A 23,480-nucleotide genomic window follows, 5' to 3' on the forward strand; every position below is an offset into this window, starting at 1 on the left:
TAAATTAATCATAAAAATATTTTCTACTTTGGAAATGTAGGTTGATTTTCACATGACACGACCCAGGCCTGTAAGAATCTTTGGTTTTCTTTGAAAAGATAAGTATATTTTTCTTAACACATTTGTCTAAAACAATAACTACCTGGCTTAACATTTCAGGTTGATGTTGGTCGTATTATATTGGCCATGGTTCCAGAACCCGACCAACCTCAACTTCGTCCCAGGCGTAGGCCTCGTTGGCGTGCAAGGCCCCAGATATATAGAACACGTGTCACCCTTTTTGGAATGCCAGATGATGAGGTGTTAAGGCGATACCGTCTTCCGCCACAAATCATCATAGACACTCTCTCATTAATAGAGAGTGATCTTGAACGGCAAATTGACAGTCCTACAGCAATCCCACCACTTACGCAATTAATGTCGGTGTTACATTTTTGTGCCTCAGGATCCTTTCAAACCACCGTGGGAATAGTCGCAGGAATATCCCAATCCTCCTTTTCAAGGATCCTGAGGGCAGTGATGGCGGCACTTTTTAAACACCTCCATCATTTTATTAAAATGCCATTAGATATGGGTTCCCTTAATGTGGTGAAGGCTAATTTTTACCAAATTGCTGGCTTCCCACACATCATAGGGGCTGTAGATGGCACTCACATACCACTTCAGCCTCCAGCAAGGCTGGAGGCTATATTTAGGAACCGAAAGCACTTTCACTCGATGAATGTAATGGTGGTATGTGATGCCTCCCTCCAGATCCTGTCCCTGAATGCCAAATTCCCAGGCAGTGCACATGATTCCTTCGTCATCCGGCAATCAGGGATTTGGCACAAATTAAACAACCTACAAGCTGGCGATGCGTGGCTTCTGGGTAAGTTGACACCTTCTGTTGAAACCAATGCAAAGCTTGGTACACAATGGTCCTGATGTTGTTTTTTTATATTTTCACAGGAGACAGTGGTTACCCTTGCACGCCCTGGCTGCTCACTCCTTATTTGGTTCCCACACCAGGGCCACAAAGTCAGTATAATTCCACACATACAGCCACCAGGCAAGTGGTGGAGCGCTGTATCGGCCTTTTAAAAGGCCGATTCAGATGCCTCCACCGCTCTGGTGGCGACCTCATGTATTTGCCGGCTATGGTTTCGAAAATTGTGGTCCTGTGTGGGATATTTCACAACATCGCCATAAGGAGTGGTGTCCCAATGCAGCCAGAGGATGCCTTGCCTGAGGACGGCCCCCCCGAGGTTGTTCGGAGGTCAGTATGTGGGGGGGCCATATGCGATGAAGTTGTTGCCAGATTTTTTAGGTAATTATTTCTACAAATTAATTTAATTGACACAGTGTAGACAAGTAATATTTTAATGTACACTTTTAACTTTTTTTTTGTTTTGTTTTTGATTTATTCCCTAAAATTACCATAAAAATCCATGCATACTACCTGATCAACACAAATGACTTTATGTGGACACATTGGATATAACTTCGAGAACAATGATTTCTTCTCATTTGTGGATTCATGTTGGCATGCTACTTCTTCAAACAGTTCCTGATTTTTTTTTGGGGTGGTTTTTGGTGTTGTTTGGACTTTTGTGTGTGTTTTCAATGTTATTATTTGTGTGCATTAAATTAATTTTTTACGTTAACCAACCATTTACTTCGTAAATTACAACCAAGTGTAACCTGTTCCAAAAATTGCAAAGTTGCTTAATGCCTAATACTGTAATTTCTTAATTTGTAAACTTTAGTACCCTGCTTTGTTGCTCAAAACAAACAACAAAGGTATTATGGTGAATCAGTATGTTTTCCATTCGAGGCCTAAGCAGGTAGCTTTAATTTTTACATTACCCCCCAAAAAAATTAGTCTCTTTTTGAGGTTAATTCTACAAACCTATTGGTATTGTTATGTGTTTAATGTGCAAGCTTACATACTTACTTGAGCTTTCTACAAACAAATTGACATTACTTAAAAACTCAGGGACAAATAGTAGACTTATGTAAGGTTCAACAATCTAAGATTTACAGACAAGGAATGAGACTTAAATAATTCCAAATAAACTTTATTTTTTGGGAAAATATTTTTTGTCATGTAAAAAAATTATTGGCGCAGGATCGCCAAAAGATGGTCCTATGCCACCAGCATGGCAATTACATGGCCCCATATATCCAGAAGGGATGTGCAGGCTCGGTTCTACTCGGTTCCGTTCGGTGTTTTTTCCCGAATCTTATTGGGTTTCAGCTGTCACGAGTTTTGGATAGCCAATAAGATTCGGTAAAAAAAAACGAACAGAACCGAGTAGAACCGAGCCTGCACATCCCTAATATCCAGTAATCCGGCAGCAATTGCCTCGTTACGCCTCTGGTCCTCTGTGGGTTAAAAAAATGTGCAGATTACTAAAATGACACCTTCATTTAGATTTTAAAAACCAACCAAAAATTCAGACTATACCAAAAAAATACATCAGTTAACAAAACATCGCCAAAACAAAAGGAATGCAAAAAGAAAAGATTTAAAACAAATAAGGGCCCAAAAAGAAGAAAAAAAACCCTCAAAAAAATAAAAAAATACACTAAGCAAAACTACGACATTTGTTGGTAGCGTAAACAAGACAGACACAAGTGTGAGTGATTGGACATCTGTCATATGTGTAAGGGAAAAACATCCTTGACATTGTTTCACAAAGATATATTTAAAAACATTTGAACTACTTTAATATTTTGAACTGCACAGGCAAAAGGACAACCAAAATCAAACAAACATAACAAAAAACCATAGTTTAAAATGTAAACATACCGGGCACACTGCTGACTGGGCCTGGAGCCCCGAATTCCTCCTCATCAGAGGTGGGCCAGTGGCTCAGGGAAGGAGGAGGGGTAATGTGGGAGGAAGTGGAGGGTGAGGGGTGAGGTGAGGAGTTTGAGGGGAGGGGGAAGTTGGAGGGATGTTAATGAGAGGAGAGGGAGGGGACTGATGGTCGGCAAGGTCTGGGGTGGAGGGGGAATTTGGGGAAGAGTGGGCAGAGGATGTTTGGGTGGGAGTGGGGGATAGGGGACGAGACACACGTCTGCGACATGTGAGTCTCCGCTCTGCCCCTAAATGATGGAGAAAAACATTTTTAATTACAAATTTATTTATTTTTGGATTTTAACAAAAAAAACAACAAAAAAAACAGGGCTACACTGTAAACATGCACACGCAGGTATGTCCAAAATAAACAAACAGGCCTATACTGTAAACATGCACACGCAAGTATGTCCAAAATAAACAAACAGGCCTATACTGTAAACATGCACACGCAGGTATGTCCAAAATAAACAAACAGGCCTATACTGTAAACATGCACACGCAGGTATGTCCAAAATAAACAAACAGGCCTATACTGTAAACATGCACACACAGGTATGTCCAAAATAAACAAACAGGCCTATACTGTAAACATGCACACGCAGGTATGTCCAAAATAAACAAACAGGGCTACACTGTAAACATGCACACGCAGGTATGTCCAAAATAAACAAACAGGCCTATACTGTAAACATGCACACGCAGGTATGTCCAAAATAAACAAACAGGGCTACACTGTAAACATGCACACGCAGGTATTTCCAAAATAAACAAACAGGGCTACACTGTAAACATGCACACGCAGGTATGTCCAAAATAAACAAACAGGCCTATACTGTAAACATGCACACGCAGGTATGTCCAAAATAAACAAACAAGGCTACACTGTAAACATGCACACGCAGGTATTTCCAAAATAAACAAATAGGCCTATACTGTAAACATGCACACGCAGGTATGAGAAAAAAAAAAAAAAAACATACACAGAAACACTTACTTTGCACTATCTGGAGACGCAAACGGGCCAGCAGGCGTGGGGATCTGCGCCTCAGATCCGACCACTTGTGCTCCAGCTGGCCGATATTTCAGTGATAGCCGAGGGAACGCAGGCGGCGGCGCACCTCCGGGTAGGCCAGCCGCTTGCGGAGGTTGGTGATGGGGTGCGGATAGTCAGTTATTCGCTGGTCCATCACCTCAGTGATGACCAGTAGCTCACGGCGACAAAAAGCGGCGGCTCTCATGATGGCAATGATTTTTTTAACACAAAACAGTTTTAATTAAGGTCCTAGAAAAAATTTGATTGGCTAATGTACTTTGTAAATTAACAGGAACAATTTTATTGGTTATTGTATGAGTCATGTGACCTACACCCTCACAAATATAATGTGAGTTATGATAGGCTTGATGCAGTGACATGCGTAAGCTAATTTAAATATAAAAATTAAAGTATTAAAATCTGCCTATAAAAAAAAAAGGTAAAACAATAGTAGCATTCTAACAAACTATTAATTTCGAAAAACCATCCCCTTGGTCAAACCGTACGTATTCTGCGGAAGAAATTACACACACTAACAAGAATAAAGTTTATTGACATTGAAAATAAAACAGGATTGCAAACATGTGAATAACAATTAAGGTAATTAATATAGTGATTGCCAGTAATCGATTCAAGTATGTTTGCAGAATTAAATAGCAGGCAATCGAAAACTGACAGGGCCACTTCCGGAATTGACTTGTGCGAGCGCTCAATGCAACCAAAGAGGAGACGGACGCTCGCTATTTTGAACGCTCGATAGCTAGGGGAGGGGTTGGGAGAATATGGGGCAGAAGGTTAGCTACAAGCGAACATACGAGCGAGCGCTTAAATTTAAATTTTTCCGCTCGTACGGTGGACGAGCGAACGGCCACTTGCGTCCGGGTAGGAATCAGGCCCTCAGGCCCTATATTATAACATAATGGTCATACTAAACTCATTGTAACATTTCACATGCATTCTATTTTCTTATTTCCTAATTATAATTACAGTGATTGTTTAAAGAAATGTTTTACTTGATTATGCAAAATGTCTATTAGAGCGCACTTATGAGCTCATTCAGACCCGCTCGCCAGATGCGTACGCTCGCTCCCAGCGTATGCAAATTCATTTACGTGACGGCATGGCAGACGACCGCACGGCAAGGCATTAGTACGCCCACTATGTCTTGGCGTGTGATTACTTAGTGTATGTAGACGCCCACCAGCCATTCTTAAGACACCCACTTGCGCACATCATCTCCTGGAAGTGCTTGTAAATATTGGTGCATCGAGCACCATCGGTTGCGATTGCAGCGCTTGAGGTTGCCTATATCCTGCTGCAAGCACTGCGATCACTTCAGAGTGAAATTCCACCAAGTGACGTGTACTATGACACTCCCTTTTAATTATGCATGCCTTTGAAATGGCGTTGAGGCACTCAGGCATGCCTGCGTTCGCACCTCCACTCCCCCATTTCCAGTGGTCAGCCCCTGTCACCACCCACAAACGGCCTCTCCTGTCAGTCACTCTACTGGGCAGTCTATGCGTAGTGGACGCATCTCAATCTCTCGCACTGGTTCGCGCACACGCATTGCAATGCGTACGCATGCGCAGTTAGCGACTACCGGTAAGCTACGAGCGTTCGCATCATAGCGAACGGGTCTGAATCAGCCCTTCAGTTTTTACAGCATAGCCAGGCCACTTAGCATATTTGGGGGAGGACCCAGTGATGTTATTACTTTCTGCTGAGGCTTCATGGGTATTAAATACAGATGCTGGAAGCCCGAAGACTAAACATCCCGAATGGGGCTGGTAAGTTTGCTAACCCTCTCCTGCCACCCCTCCCCCTTAACCTTCCCTTAGTGGTGCCCAGGGGCGTATCTTCCTATTGGCCAGGATGGCACTCGCCAGGGGCGCCGGCCAGTGGGGTGGGTGTCAGCGCCACCTGGCAGTGCCACCCACGGCCAGTTCTGTCTGTCAACAGTCTTTGCTGTTTCGATCTCTGTCAGAAGCATCAGCACTAGACAAGGAGAGAGGAGGGGTGGGGAACGAAAGAGGGCGGAGGGCCGTACAGTAACCACGGTGTCTGTATACCAACTGCCAACATGGGGGGGGGGGGGGAGTGCCAGTCCCATACTTTGCCCATACTAACCCTAATCTCCCCCTGGAGATGCCTCACCGTGGGTAAACTAGTATACTTACCCGAGTCTAGACGTTCAGGATTTCGACGGTTCAGGATGCTGACGCTAATATCCTGATATCCTTTGGGATATCGGCATCGGCATTATGCCGTCTATGCCAGCGTCTGTATATCGGCGGCCGGCATCCCGTCCGCCAGCAATATAGCTACATCCCCTCATGCCATCACTGTGCATGTACCTGCTCTGCACATGCTTAGAGGAAAGCGCTGCTCACCACTAAGGCCTGTATTTGTGACACAAACAGCAGTGGTAATGGTTCCAACACTGTATCAGAGGGCTATAGTACTAGTATCAGTTTAATCAAGGGCATATTTGAAGTATTCAGGTTCTGTGGCTGATTAAAACCAGGTAAAATGCAGACCTGAAGTTAGCTAGCCACACAACCTGCACAATTCATGTGTCCCTAATTAAAGGAATATTATAGCAACCCTATATTAGTGTCCAACTTTATGAACATCTAGTTATTTTAGGTGAAAACTCAAACTACAAACTATAGCTTAATCTTTAACTCCCTCCATTTTGTGTAGATCTGCAGGCTTTCACATCACTGCCAGCATCTGTAATGGTCTGTATAGGAAGAAGTGTGAAGATGAACTATAGGCCTTTGATGGTTTTGGGTAAAATTGATTGGAGGGAGTCTAAGGGGCATATTCAGTTGGACGCGAGGTTTAGCGAGGTAAAAACCTTGCGCCCCTCGCTCCCAATTTTGGATTACTGCAGGTATGTGCGCTCCCGATACCCATGGTATCCAATTAAAATAAAGTGAGCTCTGCCCCCTTTTTTTCATTAGAAGTATACGTTAGTATACCATGAGAAAGGTAGCACCCAAGTATCTCATATGAAGAAACATACATCCAGGATGTAAATTGATAAATATCATTAACATATAGAGGGGATAAAAAGATACAAGGGAACCTGGTTTTGTTTTTCATGTAAATACAAATGAATAAATAAATACATGAACATAATGTAAATTCTGTGCGGAACTATTCCCATTGTTTTTCAACCCTGCGCCACATAAGAAAAAAAATTCTGCACTTACCTGCCCGGGGTCTCCAGTGGTCTCCGCGGCTCCCTGTGGCCTCCCCTCTATCTTCTCACTGAAGAGGGGGCTGCTGGGTTGCTCCAGGGGCTGGTGGGAGGGGCAAGGGCTCCTTGGAGATTTAGGCCCTCATTCAGAGCCACTCGCAAACAGCAGTACGCTCGTTGCGTTCCGATGTTGACTAACCGCGCATGCGTCGGTGTTACACTGCACATGTGCGTACGGCAGATTGCGAGCTTTTTTTCTGTCGTTCCTAAAATAGCGTACAGGAAGTGACATGTCAAATGTGATTGACAGAACAGGGCGTTTTTGGGTGTTGACGGGGGTGGAGATGGAAAAACGCAGGCGTGGCGAGGCTTTTTGGGGCGTACATACATTAGCAGATGCGAACGTCAAATGTGTTCGGACCGTCACATACGTCACTGGAACATCCTCTTTCCCTTCAAAATGCTCGCACAGTTTAGGGTCTGGATTACTCGACCACATTGGCGATGGCCTTCTCCTCCGTCCCGGGACTCCATGATGTTGCAGCGATTAATCGCGGGTGGTCACAAAAGCAATTAGTGTTGTATTGAAAACCGGCTTGGTATGTGTTTGGAAAGCAGTTTATTGGGATAGCACAAAACCGTACGCAGGTGGAAATCATACCTGCTAATGTCAGGATTACACAATCAATTGGCGTACATTTTTTGGGGGTTTTTTTGGCCTCAATTTGTTGTTTCTGGCCTATTGTGACAATAATGTCATCATGTTTTAATTAGCTCCCCTTTTTTTTTTTTAATGTAGAATTTGCATCGTTATGTGATTTTTTAAACGTTCCTTCAAGAGCCCTTTTTTTTATACAAATGAAATGGTTTTTTGTGTCCTTTTTTGCCTTTAGGGCCAGGATTAAATGTAACCCATTTGTACAATAATGTCACAATACAATGTCAGATTTTTATCATAAATTTATTGTTTAAACACAAACCAATTGGCATAATATATATATTTTTTTTTTTCTGGCAAAGATACTTTTTATCAAAAATAAATAATCTATAACTGATAACATAAACGAACAAAAATAACTTAAAAACATTTCACAAGAAAGGAGAGGGGAGTTTTGACCAGAAAGGAATATGAGCCAAGCACAGAAGGAGTGTGGGAAAAGTCGCCATTGCTGTCACCGTTTTTCGCCCGTTTGGATGGGGGAGGGTGGGCGCCAGACCGGGTCCGGGATGCCATCGGGCTGGCCTGTCCAGAGGCAGATGTTGTGGCCTCTGGACTAGGCACAGGGCTAGGCACATTTGGAGGATTGGCTGATGTTGTGCCAGAGGTGGAGGATCCTGATGTTCCGGCAGGAAGGGAGGTCGGCTCCACCATGTGCTGGCGAACGAGCTGCTCCAGGGCATCGGCGATGCGGATGTTGGCCCTGGTATTTTCCGCCAGGGCCTGACCAATGGTCACGTTGGCCGCAGCATTTTGCTCCAGGGCCTCAGCCACCCGTATCAGACTGGCGTCCATCCTCTGCAGAATCTCCGTATGGAAATCCGATTTGAAATTGAGTTCTGTGAGGAGGCCCACTGCCTGCGAGGGGGCACGCCCTGGACTGGCTTCTGCAGGGTCCTCAGCCGGATGTACTGGTTCCTCCCCTGCAGAGCCAGCAGAAATTCTGCGGCCAAGGCTTCCCTCTGGAGCAGACTCATCCGCCTGTGTCTCTGTTTGAAAAATGAGAAAAGAGTCACATTAGAATCTACATATTGGCACAATAGCATTTCAGAGTTGGTGACATCACAATACTTACCTGGGCCAACATGAGGAGCCGCAAAGTCTGGCATGTCCGTATCCATGTTGGACACGCCAAACACCTCCACAGGCTGCACACACCCCTGTGCCAGCTCTTCTAAATCCGTCAACTCCAATGACACAGGGGTGGGACCCCCACCTGTCCCCCTTGCATGCCTAGCCCTGTCCGCGAGTTTTTGCTTTAGGCGATATTTGAAGTCGCCCCATCTGTGGGGAAAAATGGAAGCCATTATCCTTTGGTTTAAAATGGGGTTTGTTTTTAGGGGCGGCAAGGGTTTACTTACCGCCGTTTGACATCCCGGGCTAGACGGACATAATCACCCACTCTATTGACAGCAACGGCTACCTCTTCCCACATTCTCCACTTCTGGCTTAGACTCATATTCCTGTCTGCCTGTGGCAGGATGTCCACACACTTCTGGATCAAAACCTCCATCTCCTTTCTTGTGAAATGTGGCTGCCTTTTTTTTTTGCCCGCTTTGGCTGGAATACTGGGCCCAGCAGCCTCTTCCATGTCATCCTCCTCACCTATTTGTGTAAATTTACAGAATTCACAAAATCACAACTTGCCTAATCTTATGTTTCAAATTAATCGTTGATAGAAAATGCATGAAAGACTTATCGCCTGACTCTTGTGCATTTTTTCCCTGGTCTGTCGCCATGTCTGAGGTCCAAACAAGAAATACACCAGAATTTGAATGTGTTTTCGTGACGTATTTATACATGCGTCCTTATTTTGCGGCCGCATCTTTGATTGTGCGGCCCTATGATCCCTCCTTAATTTGTGCGGGAAACGAAACACTATTTATGGCTTGGTGTGTCTCAAGTCGAGGTGGCGTTTTTGGATTGTTGGAGGTTATCTTGGCTGGAGTTTATTGATTGCGTAGAAAGGAGTTGGAGGTTGGAGATTCGTTTGTTGGTTAGATTTGCGTTTTTTTTTCCGTTATCTTTGTTGGTTTATATTTTTGGGACCTCGTTTGTTGATTTGGTAAGTTTTGTGAAGTCTAACTTTTGTTCAATTGTTGTTTCATTGTGTTTCGTATATTTTGTAATTTTTGGATCCCTAATTTCTTCTATTTTAGATTTTGTTTATTTTCGACCCCAAAGACCTTTTGATTTTGCATCTTAGATATTTGCTCTTGGTAAGTCCATTTTTTATCTTGTATTAGCGAACTAATTAGCGCATTTTTAGTAGTTACTCTTGTGACTTGTATTAGCGAACTAATTAGCGCATTTTTAGTAGTTACTCTTGTGACTTGTATTAGCGAACTAATTAGCGCATTTTAAACAGCTTAATAATCATTCTAACTTTTTGGTGGTTTATCTTTCGCTTTTTGAGCCAACATTTCGACCCGTTTTGATGTACTGTGTTAAATGTCGCTTTGCGGTTTTGCTAAATGGGTGTTTGGCATATTTTAACTTTGGTCTAGCACAAAATGTATAAACAAAAATGCACAGAGTGAAATGTGTCAAGTAATTTTGTTGTTTATTTTCAGTTTGGACGTATCATGACAATACCCCGGCATGTAAGCAGCAATGGATGGTATCATCAAGCTAAGTTGTTTTAATATAGTTTTGGGGTGGGTCAAAAGCCTTACTTTGAAATCTTTGAATTTCAGGTTGATCTGGGGCGGATTGTTCTGGCCATGCTCCCGGAAGCCGACCAACCTCAATCTCATCCCAGGCGTAGGCATCGTAGGCATGCAAGGCCCCAGATATTTCGAACACGTGTCACCCTTTTTGGAATGCCCGATGATGAGGTTTTAAGACGCTACCGTCTACCTCCCAAAATCATCATAGACACTCTCTCATTAATAGAAAGTGATCTTGAGCGGCAAATTGACAGTCCAACAGCAATACCACCACTGACGCAATTTATGGCGGTGTTACATTTCTGTGCCTCAGGATCGTTTCAAACAACGGTGGGAATAGTGGCGGGCATCTCCCAATCCTCCTTTTCCCGGATCCTGAGGGCAGTGATGGAGGCACTTTTCAAGCACCTCCATCATTTTATTCAAATGCCTTTGGATATGGGTGCCCTTAGTGCGGCCAAGGCCAATTTTTACCAAATAGCTGGCTTCCCACACATCATAGGGGTTGTGGATGGTACTCACATACCACTTCAGCCTCCAGCACGGCTGGAGGCAATATTTAGAAACAGGAAACACTATCACTCCCTGAATGTAATGGTGGTATGTGATGCCTCCCTCCAGATCCTGTCCCTGAATGCTAAGTTACCAGGAAGTGCACATGACTCCTTCGTCATCCGGCAATCAGGGATATGGCAGAAATTAAACAACCTACAAGCTGGTGATGCGTGGCTTCTGGGTAAGTGGAGACCTTTAGTACATAACAATGTTCAGCTTGATACACAGTGTTCCTGATGTTGTCTCTTATTTTTCACAGGAGACAGTGGATACCCTTGCATGTCCTGGCTGCTCACTCCTTATTTGGCTCCCACACCAGGCCCACAAAGTGGGCCTGGTGTGGGAGCAGTGTTTATACCTAATGTGTTTGTGTTTGTTTGCGAACATCTAATTTATTTATTTTTTTTCACCATCTTCTGTTTGTTCACATAATCTTTGCCACTCCAACGCTCACTACTTCCTGCTACCCTTACCAAACCTGGATCTGGTGATTTTGGCCATATATTCTGGAACCCATATCGCAACGCCATGTTTGTGGAATCATGTTGGCATGGTCCTTCGTCAACCAGTTCTTGATTGTTTTTTTTATTTAAATATTTTATTTGTATGTGTTGTATTTGAGATTATCACTGTTTTTTTTTTTTGGGACTGACCACTTTGATTTCTCATTTATGTTGTGAATAAATGTTTGGAGAGTGAAATGGTCTTCCTTTTTTTGGACGTTAACAGCAAGTGTAACCAGGTTAACACACCTTACATTTGACTAAGGGGTAATCCAGTACTGACACCAGTTGATGTAAACTGAAATATGTTTTCAGGTTCCCAACCCACACCAAAAGGAAGCCTGTCCAAACCTTTGGATTTTGAAGATTGGCCTAAGCAGCTTGCACACCAACTAGGAACCTGTAAAATGTCGAAATATCTAATTGACACTACACCCAAAAAGGGAAATGACATTGTTACTGTTATGTGTTTCTTGTGGCTGTTTAACATACAAATACAAAACACAATCTAACTTTTAAAAAAGGGAAATCCTTGCAGGAACAGTCTACTTATGTCAGGGAAAACTATTTTTGTTTTGGAAAAAAAGAATGAGCCAGAACGTATATTAGAACTCGAAAATTTATTTACAAAACGAAAATAAACAAAAAAAACTACTGGCGAAGGATGCCAGACAGCCGGTCAAGGCCCACAAGAATGCCAATGACATGTTGGCGCATCTGGCCAACACAATCGTCCACCTCTTGTCGACGCCTCTGTTCCTCTGTGGGTGAGAAAAGTGTGTGGATTAATAAAACAATAGGGAATCCACATTAAAAAAACAAAAACACAACGAAATCACTCCTAAACCGAAAAAAAACAAAAAAAAACAAAAAGGGGGTGCTGGCAAAAATACAAGGCCTATGTACAAATTCCCACAGGTGTGATATGTGTATGTTGAAATCAGCAGGAAGAGGTAAAGGCAAACTGCTAAATCACCAAAAGTAAACCAAACAAGCACGAATAAAGGCACGACACATGATTACATACAAACAGTTTGTGGTTAAAAAAAATGTGAAAGAAAAACATACCGGGAGCCAAAACGGGAGCTCCGGAAGTCCCTCCATGTTCCTCCTCGGAGGAGCCTTCATTCCCCAAAGAACGGGGAGGGGTAATGATGGACTCCGGGGAGGGGGAAGTGGGACGGAGGGGAAAGAGGCCCGACAGTTCCGGGAGAGGGTCTTGGAAGGCTGGGGAGGAGTGGGGTATAGGGGAAATATTTGGGGTGGAGTGTTGGCTGGGGGTTGGGGATAGTGGCCGGGAACGCCGTCTGGCCGGACGGTGACGGCGTAGTCTTGGCTGTCCTCCTAAAATATGTCAAACAAATTGAGGTTAGTTTCTGGGCAAATCCGGGGCCCAAATAAAAAAAAAAAAAACACCAACAAAAAACATGCAAATAGGAGTAGAATGAAAAAACAGAAATAGAGGGAAGACAAGCACACGCTGATATGAGGACAAATAATTAAGAGGACAGACAGGAAAACATGCACACGCAGATATGAGGACAAATAATAAATAGGACAGACAGGAAAACATGCACACGCAGATATGAGGACAAATAATAAATAGGACAGACAGGAAAACATGCACACGCAGATATGAGGACAAATAATAAATAGGACAGACAGGAAAACATGCACACGCAGTTTGCCCCACAAACACAAACATGAAAACCACAATACATAACACTTACTTTCAAGGATCTGCATGCGAAAGCATGCCAGCAAGCGGGGCGTTCGCCGTTGCAGGTCTGACCACCTGCGCTCCAGCTGCCCGATGTTGCGGCGTGAACCCAAGGACCGCAGGCGGGACCGTGCCTCCGCATACGCGGAGCGCTTCTGCCGGTTGGTGATGGGTGGAGGCTGGCTGGTGATACGGCGATCCATCACCTCCGTAAGCACCAGCAGCTCGCGCCTGGTGAATGCGGAGGCTCTCATGATGGCAATGGAGTTTTTCATACAAAACATTTTTGATAAAGTGTGCAAAAAATTTCTGATTGGCTAATGTATTTTGGAAATTAACAGGAGCAATTTTATTGGTTAGTGTATGAGTCATGTGTTCAACAGGGCCAGAAATCTCTGGAGAGTTATGATAGGCTTGATGCAGTGACATGCGTTTGCAAATTTAAATAAAGAAATGAACCCCGGAAAATATGCGGGGATCCACACCAATAGAACAATTGTTTAATTGTGGTTCACATGTTTTTTGAACAATAAAAGCGAATGTTCCATCCGTACGTATTCTGCGGGTAAACACAAACACGGACAAGAGTAAAGTTTCTTGCATTGTGTTGGAAAAAAAAAAACAATTAAGCTAATTGATACATTGATTGGCATGATACGATTGAGGGAGGTAGGCAGAATAAAGGAGCAGGTAATCGACATCTGACAAGGCCACTTCCGGTTTCACTTGTGCGTGCGTTCCCTTCAAGCCATTTCGGGGATGTACGCTCGCTATTTCGCACGCTCGTTAGTTAGAGGAGGGGTCGCCTGAGTTTAGGGAGGAATTTTAGATGCGAACGAAAATACGAGCGAGCCATTGAATTTAAATAATTTTGTACGTACGCCTAACGTACGTGCGCCCGCTTGCGAGTGGCTCTGAATGAGGGCCTTAGTTCTCCCAGCGCCCATATGTTGCACTATATAAGAAACTGCTATTAATAATAATACATGAGCCCGGTCAGAAACTCGTAAGTCTGCACCGCCCGCCAGGACAGTTGGATATCAGTGAGATGTCCCTGACTTTAAACCTGGTAAGACTGCAATGATGTACGTTAATTATCACATAAAACATCTTGCCCAGAGTGTAATAAGTTTGGGAAAGTTAGTGATAGTTTTAGTTGTAGAGTCGAGTGTTTGGAAAACTATATTTTTAATCTTTAGTATGTCAAAGTGTCAGTGTCTCATTTCCTCTATCCAAAAACACACAAAATGGAAAGTAGGTTAAGAATGGAGTTAAATGAAGTAAGACAAGAAATAAAATGGAAGGTCAGACCAAATCCATCAGTCAGAATTGTTTTGACTTTGTCCTTATTTTGTGTCTGGCCTGCAGTACCTCTGTGCTACCAGCTACACTGAATTTAGTTTATACCCTGCATTGTCTGGACTATATTTTGTCACAATAAATGAGTTAAACTTCACCATACTCCTGATTCCCAAACCTGACATTTCTAGTATCCTGGTTGCATAACAGGAAAAACAGGATTTTGGTACTTACCTATAAATCCCTTTCTCCGATTCCACAGGGGACACTGGAGTCTCAGATGTGGGATAACCAGGAGCTGGCACTTTAATAAATCTGAATAGTAGCTAGCTCCACCCCCTCTATACCCCCCTACAGGTCAGTCTTAAGTAACTGTGCCCGAGGAGAGCTGGAAAATAAAATAATAGAGTTGAAGATAAGCTAGAACATACATGAACAAACAAGCAAATATGCAAACAAATCAAGCGGACCTTGAATAAAAACGACTGTCCAAACCAGGAAGAATAAATAACCAATGCAGGTGGAACAGCGCCGGGCGGGTGTCTAGTGTCCCCTGTGGAATCGGAGAAAGGGATTTAGCAGTAAGTACCAAAATCCTGTTTTCTCCTTCATCCACTAGGGGACACTGAAGTCTCAGTACAGTGGGGACGTCCCAGAGCTCACATCCTGGGTGGGAGAGCGCTGGGAACCCTGCAAAACAGCACGGCCATACTGTGATGCAGATGCCGCAAACGTGTCAAAACGGTAAAACTTGCATGCAAAAGTATGCCGGCCTGACCAAGTGGCCACCTGACAAAGTTGGGTCAGGGAAACACCGCAGGTAGCCACCCACAAAGGACCCACTGAGTGCGTAGAATGTTCTGTGATTGAAGTAGAATCAATCTAGAAATTGTCAGATGAATCCATCTAGAAATAGTTGCCTTAGAAGCCGGCCAGCCCGGACGCGCCATATCATATCGGAAAAACAGCGTATCCAACTACCGGAGGGATGCAGTCCTATCAACATAAATCCGAAGAGCCCGGACAATGTCTAGGGATCTGGAAGCCGAGGAATCATCTTTAAACACCAGAACCACCATCTGTTGGTTGATGTGAAACGCAGACACTACCTTAGGCAAAAAAGATAACTGCGTACGTAGCTCAGCCCTATCCTCATGAAAAATGAGGTAAGGCAGATGACAAGAAAGCGCCCCTAGCTCCGACACACACCTAGCAGAGGCGAGCGCCAAAAGGAGTACCACTTTCCATGATGAAAATTTTAACTCCACATTCTGTAAAGGTTCAAATAGGGAAGACTGGAGAAAAGAGAGGACCAAATCCCATGGGGCCGTTGGAGGTACAAACGGAGGTTGTAACTTGACAACCCCTTGTAGAAATGTTTGGACATCCGGCAATAATGCTAGTTTCTTCTGAAAGAAAATCGACAGAGCCGATATTTGAACCTTCAAAGATCCCAGACGAAGACCTGCTGAAAAACTAGCCTGTAGAAAAAGAAGCAGCCTGGCTAAGTTGAATTCTGACGGTGGCGCACCCTTGCGTTCACACCAAGAGACTTACATCTTCCATATATTTGATAGTGCTTTGAGGTAACTTCCTTTATAGCCCTTAACATAGTAGGAATCACCCTGGAAGGGATACCCTTTCTTCTTAAGATAGCCCTTTCAACAGCCACGCCGTCAAACGAAGCCGCTTTAAGTCCTGATAGATAAACAGACCTGTTGCAGTAGATCTTTTTGCAGAGGAAGAGGCAATGGGTCATCAATCAGTAGAAGACGTAGGTTGGAATACCACGCCCGTCTTGAGCCACCAACAGAACTTTTACCCTTTCTCTTTTAATTCTTTGAAGCAGATGAGGAAGAAGTGAGAGTGGTGGAAACAGGTAAACAAACTGAAACCACCAAGGAGTTGTTAGAGCATCCACTGCCACCGCCTGTGGATCTTGTCCGTGAGCAGTAAAGTGGCAGTGGATGGTTCAACCTCGACGCCATGAGATCTACGCGAGGGAGACCCCAACGCTGAATCAGTTGTTGAAAGACCTGTGGATTGAGCATCCATTCTCCCGGATGAATGTCTTGTCGACTGAGGTAGTCGGCCTCCCAATTTTCTACCCCTGGGATGAAAATTGCTGATATCGCTACAGCAAATTCCTCTGCCCAGAGAAGAATGTGGCTTACCTCCGACTCTTGGTGCCGCCTTGTCTGTTGATGTACACCACGGCCGTGGCGTTGTCGGACTGCACTCTGATGGCACGGCCCTTCAACAGAGGATGTGCTACCTAAAGAGCATAGAATAAGGCCCTTAGCTCCAGAATGTTTATGAGCAGTACCACCTCCAGTCGAGTCCAGTGGCCCTGAAAGTGTCTTCCACGAGTCACTGCCCCCCATCCTCTCAGACTGGCGTCTGTGGTGAGGAAAATCCATTCCCACATTGCAAATCGCTTGCCTGCCAATAGGTGAGAGGAATTCAGCCACCAAAGGAGAGATGTTCAAGTCCTGGGTGACAGTTGAACTCGCTGGTGAAGAAAAAGGTGGAACCCTGACCACTGAGAGATGAGGTCCAGTTGGAATGGACGGGCATGGAACCTCCCGTATTGGATGGACTCAAAGGTCACAACCATTTTTCCCAGGAGGCGAATACACAGGTGTACTGACACCCTGCTATGACGCAGTATCACCATGTGTTGGATGGAGGTGACCTTTTCCTGCGGAAGAAATACCTTCTGGTCCACCATGTCCAAAATCATCCCTAGGAAAGGCAGACGCTGAGTAGGCTGTTGATGAAACTTTCAGTAATTCAGGATCAATCCGTGTTGTAACAGAAGACTCTGTGTTACCCGGAAGTCCTGCAGTAATTGAGTGACTGACGGAGCCTTGATAAGCATGTCATCCAAGTACGGGAAGATAAGTAACCCCTTGAATCCTAAGAAGGGCCATCATTACTGCCATGACCTTCGTGAACACTCTTGGTGCTGATGAAAGACCGAAACGTAAAGCCTGAAATTGAAAATGAGAGGCCCGCACTGCGAACCGAAGGAATATCTGATGAGGAGACCAAATGGGAATGTGGAGATAGGCATCCTTTACATCCAAGGATATGAGAAACTCATCCCTCTCGAGCCCTGCAATGACAGACTGCAGGGACTCCATTTTGAACTTGAAGGTCCGCAAATAAGGATTGAGATGTTTCAAGTTCAGAATGGGTCTCACTGAGCAATCCGGCTTGGGAACTACAAACAAGCTAGAATAAAAGCCTTGACCCTGCTGATGGATAGGGACATGCACGATTACTCGAGAAGACAGTAGCTTTTCTATTGCTTCCTGTATTACAACCTGTTTGTCCGCTGATGCCGGCAAACCGGTTGTTAAAAAACGAGGAGGAAGTTGGATCTGAAAATCCAACTTCAACCCTTGAATAATGATGTCCCGGACCCACGCATCCTGGCAAGACTTGATCCAAACTTCTTTGAAATTGCGAAGGCGAGCTCTAACGCTGGGGTCCCCCAGGAGAGAAGGGAGCGCGTCATGCCGGAGGCTTAACTGAAGACTTATCCTGCTGGGAGGAGGATGCAGTGGCTCTACCCCTGCCTCTGGAACCACGGGAGAAAGTGGGAGCTCCTCTGCCACAACCCCTGAATCTCCCTGGGATAGGAAAGGATGGTCTAGCAAAGGGTTTCCTAGGAGGAGCAGCAAATGGGAGATAAGTGGACTTACCACCTGTGGCTTGAGATATCCACTTATCCAGTTCCATTCCAAACAGAGCTTCCCCTGTGAATAGAAGCGCTTCCACGGCTCTCTTAGATTCCACATCTGCCTACCATTGTCTCAGCCACAGGGTTCTGCAGGTTGAGACAACCAAAGCCGAGGATCTAGAGGAAAGACTACAAATATCTTTTGAAGCCTTTCCAAGAAAAGAAGCAGACTCTGCAATCTGTTCCGCTAGAGCAGGGGTGGGGAACCTTTATTCTGCCAAGGGCCATTTTGATATATATAACATTATTTGTGGGACCGGTGCAGGCCATGACCCTCCGTTTGAAATCACACGGGGGCGGGGCTACAAACGCTGGTGACTACAGTAATGACTGGAGCATTCTGAGGATGCTCCGGGGAGCTGTAAGGGCAGCAGTGTGACCATCTGAAGCATCCTAAGGACGCTCCAGGTGGCACTGCTGCATAGGTTCTGGCTTGCAGGATGCTATTCTAGGCACCCTGCTAGCCAGATGAGGCAAACAGAAAAAAGCTCAGAGGGCCATACCAAATGATTCAGGAGGCCTTATACGGCCCCCGGGCCTCAGGTTCCCCATCCCTGCGCTAGAGGAACCAGATCCTCCACCAGAACACCAGTCTTAAGGCCCTCAGCAAGCTGTGTAGCCCATGCTTCCACCGCCTTGTTGACCCAACAGCTTGCTAATGCGGGTCGAAGGGATATCCCTGCTACAGTGTACATAGACTTTAAGGTAGTTTCTAACTTCCTGTCAGAAGACTCCTTTAAAGAAACTGCTCCTGGAACAGGGAGCACCATCTTTTTGGATAGATGTAACACTGAAGGGTCCACTAAAGGAGGTGTTTTGCATAATTGAGAAAGGGATAGTAGGATAAAAGTTTACGTGGGATCTGAAACTTTTTATCTGGGTGTTTACACGCTGAGGTAAGGATCTCGTCCAATTCCTCAGACACTGGAAAGGTGGCTGCTAGTCTTTGTTTCTTATTAAAGATAGACGGCCTAACTTCCACAGGGTCCATGTCCTCAACATGTAACACCTGGCGTATAGCTGCAATCAACGCCTCTACACCCTGAGATACAGGCTCCGCTTCCTCTGATGCCTGTTCCTCTATATGCTCCTGTACTTCCCCTTCCTTTGTATCAGGCATGTCGTCCTCTTCCGGATCATCCCACATAAGGGGATTCGGTAATAGTCTCCTAACAGGGACACTAGAGGACGTTGCCACAGGAAGAACCTGGGCTGACATAACCCTTGTGAATGGTTCCACAGACCTGGCTAAAGACCGCGCCCAGTCTGGTTCAGAGAAGGCATACCTCTGAGATCTTTCAACCTCTCTCTCCCTGCAAGAAGCTTCCAGCTCTGCAGACATTTGAGACATGACTCATGTAATTTGATCAGCCCAAATAGGGTATTGTGGGGATGCTGCAGTCTGTGTTTCTGAAACACACTTCTCACACAACAGGGAACTGGATGATAGTCCCTGTGTAAACTTCTCTGCACAATTACAGGAGAAAGCTTTTTGTGCAGCCTTAGACCCCTTTGAAGTCAAGTTACCAATTCACTGTTCACACATACAAAGAGAAAAGGTAGTGATACACACAGCCACCAGCCTCCTTCTGGGAGCGCTGGGGCAGCTGGGAGGCAGGAACAGAACTGTGTGTTAGGCTCCGCCCCTCCATTCTGGCGCCTTTCAGCGCTGTATCAGTTGCTGCTTTTTAATGCGCATCTGTCATTTTCTCCTGGCCACCCTGCTACTCAGGGTGCCAGGAGTCACTAACTTTCTTGCTGCCAAATGCTGTTGGCGTCAGGCTGAGCTAATGGGGGACCGCGACGAGCGTCGCACGCAGCACCTCTGGGTACCCCCAGAGACAGTGGAAGACCACAGTGCACGCCGCAAGTAGCGGCGGTGAGGTCTCCCCGGCAGCTACAACGAAGCAGACAGGCAGGGGCAGTGAGCTGCCTGTCTGATCCTCTTGCTGACCGAGGATCCTTGATTTTTAGCAGAGAGCTCTTTGTATGTGACCAGCTCCCTTGGCACAAAATTCTGTAGGGGAGTATAGAGGGGGAGGAGCTAGCTACTATTCAGAATTATTAAAGTGCCAGCTCCCGGTTATCCAACATCTATACCCCACTGTACTGAGACTCCAGTGTCCTCTAGTGGATGAAGGAGAAAAGGATGTTAAGCAACTAACAGATGTTAAAGGTGATCTGGGGAATTAGTGGGTGTTTAGCTGTGTGATTGAGTCCTTTAAAATGCCAGAGAGAGCGTAGGCTAGTGGGATATGTCTACAAATGTTCTGTTTATAAGGGGTATGTAAATAGCGTTGAGAGGGCTATCATTCCTGGTCCCGGCCCTGTACAACAACACCACCACCATAAGGACTCAGTAGCAGAGCTCCATGGACAGATAAGTAACACATTTGTATTTGTAAAGAATCTACAGAGCAGATATTGTGCATTGACACACAATCATTGTTGAAAATATTTGTGATGCATATTTAGAGGAATATTGGGTGCTGACTACTGTACTTTCCCTTTTTAAATTCACAGGACTGCAAAAGAAAATGCCAACACTGTGTCCAAGCCGCGATATTTGGAACAACTTGAGACTTATCTGAGAAGGGAGCTACAATCTTTAGATTTAACTAAAGTGAATGTTCAAGACCTAAGGTTGCAGGTCAGTTTAGTACTGCATTGTGTAGGTCTTTTTTATATTCTAATGAGCTTTTTACACACTACACATCACCTAGCACACTGATTGGTGGATGGCTGTATCTATTGGATAAACAAAGTGCAGGAAGCCTTTTGCTGTCCAGCATGCCTGTAAACCAGTGGTTCTCAAACTCAGTCCTCAGGACCCCAAACAGTTCACGTTTTCCAGGTCACCCAGCAGGTGCACAGGTGTATTAATTACTCACTGACACATATTAGAAGATCCACAGGCGGAAATAATAATTTCACTTGTGATTCTGTGAGGAACATGGAAAACATGCACCGTTTGGGATCCTGAGGACTAAGTTTGAGAACCTGTTCTGTAAACAGTATCCAACCCCAGGAACGGTAAGTAATTCACTTGGATCGCCACCAGAAATCTGTGGGTAGAATAACAAATTGGGTAAATAAGACACTAAATGTTTTTTCACAATAAAATGTTAATTTATTCGTACCATACTTAATACAGAACTAACATAGAACAAACTGCAGACCATTGTTACTTTGATCACTCCATTTTACTGTATGAGGAGCTAATACCCAGATACGGTAATATCATAAGGAGTCTTTGAATGTGTGATAATACCCCCGGCACATTATTTTAATCTTTCTTTTAAATTTCTTTATCTATATATTATTTTAAATACTTTGCCATGATTATAACTCCTGGAGGGGAACTATATATACTTTAACGAATACTCAATACAAGTTATTTTTTATGTGTTTATATTTAGTCACATTCGAATAGTGCACCATTATAGGAAGGCAGTCGGGAAGCCGGCGGACCTAATCCCGTCAGCCAGCTTCCCGACTGTCATATCCCGGCAAGGGTCTAAAGACAGGCATCGATATGCCGACGTACATTAGACATATGCCGGGAGCCCGACGCCCAGCATCCCGATCGAAGGCTAGCCGCACGGGGGGGGGAGGGTTAGGTTTAGGGTTCCCGGGGGAGACTTAGGGTTAGGTACACCCCGGGAGATAAGGTTTAGGCTATGGGAAGGGGGGGTTAGGGTTAGGCACCCCCGGGGGGAGGTTAGGGTTAGGCACCCCCTCCGGGGGACTTAGGTTTAGGCAGCAGGGAAGGGGGGGTTAGGTTTAGGCACTTAGAGGGGGATTAGGGTTAGGTACTAAGGGGGAAAGTTCTAGCTTACCTAGCTATGGCCCACCCCCTATGTATCTGGTCCCTACTTCACACAACAAGTTATCCCTCCTAACGAGGTAGCTGCATGGGGCAGTGCCCATTCAAGACCACATAGGCGATGAGTCCCTCAGTTCCTATAGTCCTGTATCTTCTTTTCAACTGTATTCTTGCAAAAGCCTTCAATTATTTCCATACATTGTTCACATAAGTCTCTGCAAAGCAATGGTTCTCTTGTCTTTCAAATTGCACAAAAGTTCTGGGTATGTCCATGTAGCAGGATCATAGTTGTCTTTGACATTTCTTTAGACGCTTTAAACCTACAACAGTAATCAAGTGTAAGTATTTTCCTTATTAGTTATGTATCTATCCTGACAATCATGTAGATAACTAGTAATTTCAATCCTTTAGCTATTAACATGAAAATACTTGAAAACTATTCTCCTGTTCCCTTAAACCAACCTGACATATTCAACCGTGTAAACTATCCATTACTATCAATATTATACTCTGGATCATTATGTATCTTCCTAAACTGGTCATTCAATTTCTTAACTTTCTCTAAGTGTACATATATTGGGTCAGATAAATTATCAGCTATATAATTACAGCAAACAGGTCTCACTATTTTGGACATACTTCCCTGTGTAGCTGTGAGATACTCAAGGATCAGCCTAAACTGTCCCAAAACCTTCACCTGGAATTTCAATTCATTAGTAATTATTTCAAACACATCAAATATTTCATCTATAACAGTATTAAATAGTCTGGCTAAAACTTCTATAATGTGACCATTCTTTACACTAGATCTGGATATTGATAAAACTAGAAACAAAACTATAACAAGAACGAATCATAGTATACAGTACATCCTCACAAGCCTTTGTCTGGCTTAGGGCCTAGCAACATATATATCAATTCATAACTTCAAATTACTCCAACTCCCCTTATATAATGATTTTGCAGTGTGAGGCGAATCCAAATTTTCTTTTCTGCCGCCTTTACTGCCATTGGAGTAGTTAGGAGAACTTGATAAGGACCTTGTAACTGGGTCCTAGGACTTTTCCTTAGATGCTTCTTTATCATGACCCAATCACCTGGTTGCAGTTTCTAGGTGCTGCAATTGAATTGGGATCTAGAACATAAGAGAACACCTAGTGGTGGACTTTGGTTAGTTTCTATTATATATACATCACATATTGAATCAAGTTACCATGCTCATATTGTAACACATGTAGGAAGTCACATCTTGTTCTAGCAGCTGTACTAAATAGTATTCTATAAGCTATCATCCTACGTTTCACACTGGGAATGTTCTTGACTAACAATCATATTAAAAAATAAACATTCTAACAA

The 23,480-nt window shown here is 44.3% G+C and overlaps 1 protein-coding gene across 3 annotated transcripts in view; it reads left to right on the forward strand.

Moving 5' to 3' along the window:
* Window positions 1–23,480, forward strand: part of TSNAXIP1 (translin associated factor X interacting protein 1) — a 125,474-nt gene that overhangs the window by 23,746 nt on the left and 78,248 nt on the right. For 2 of the 3 annotated variants that reach the window (XM_088471837.1, XM_088471834.1), the window contains one exon: window positions 20,822–20,948. In XM_088471837.1, the coding sequence (XP_088327963.1) occupies window positions 20,822–20,948 (127 nt within the window). Of the gene's footprint in view, window positions 1–1,058; window positions 1,307–20,821; window positions 20,949–23,480 lie in introns of those variants that run through there. The other variant, XM_088471836.1, reaches the window with a different exon arrangement.

This window comes from Taudactylus pleione, unplaced genomic scaffold, assembly GCF_031769625.1.
Source record: "Taudactylus pleione unplaced genomic scaffold, aTauple2 ptg000117l, whole genome shotgun sequence".
Taxonomy (NCBI): Eukaryota; Metazoa; Chordata; class Amphibia; order Anura; family Myobatrachidae; genus Taudactylus; species Taudactylus pleione.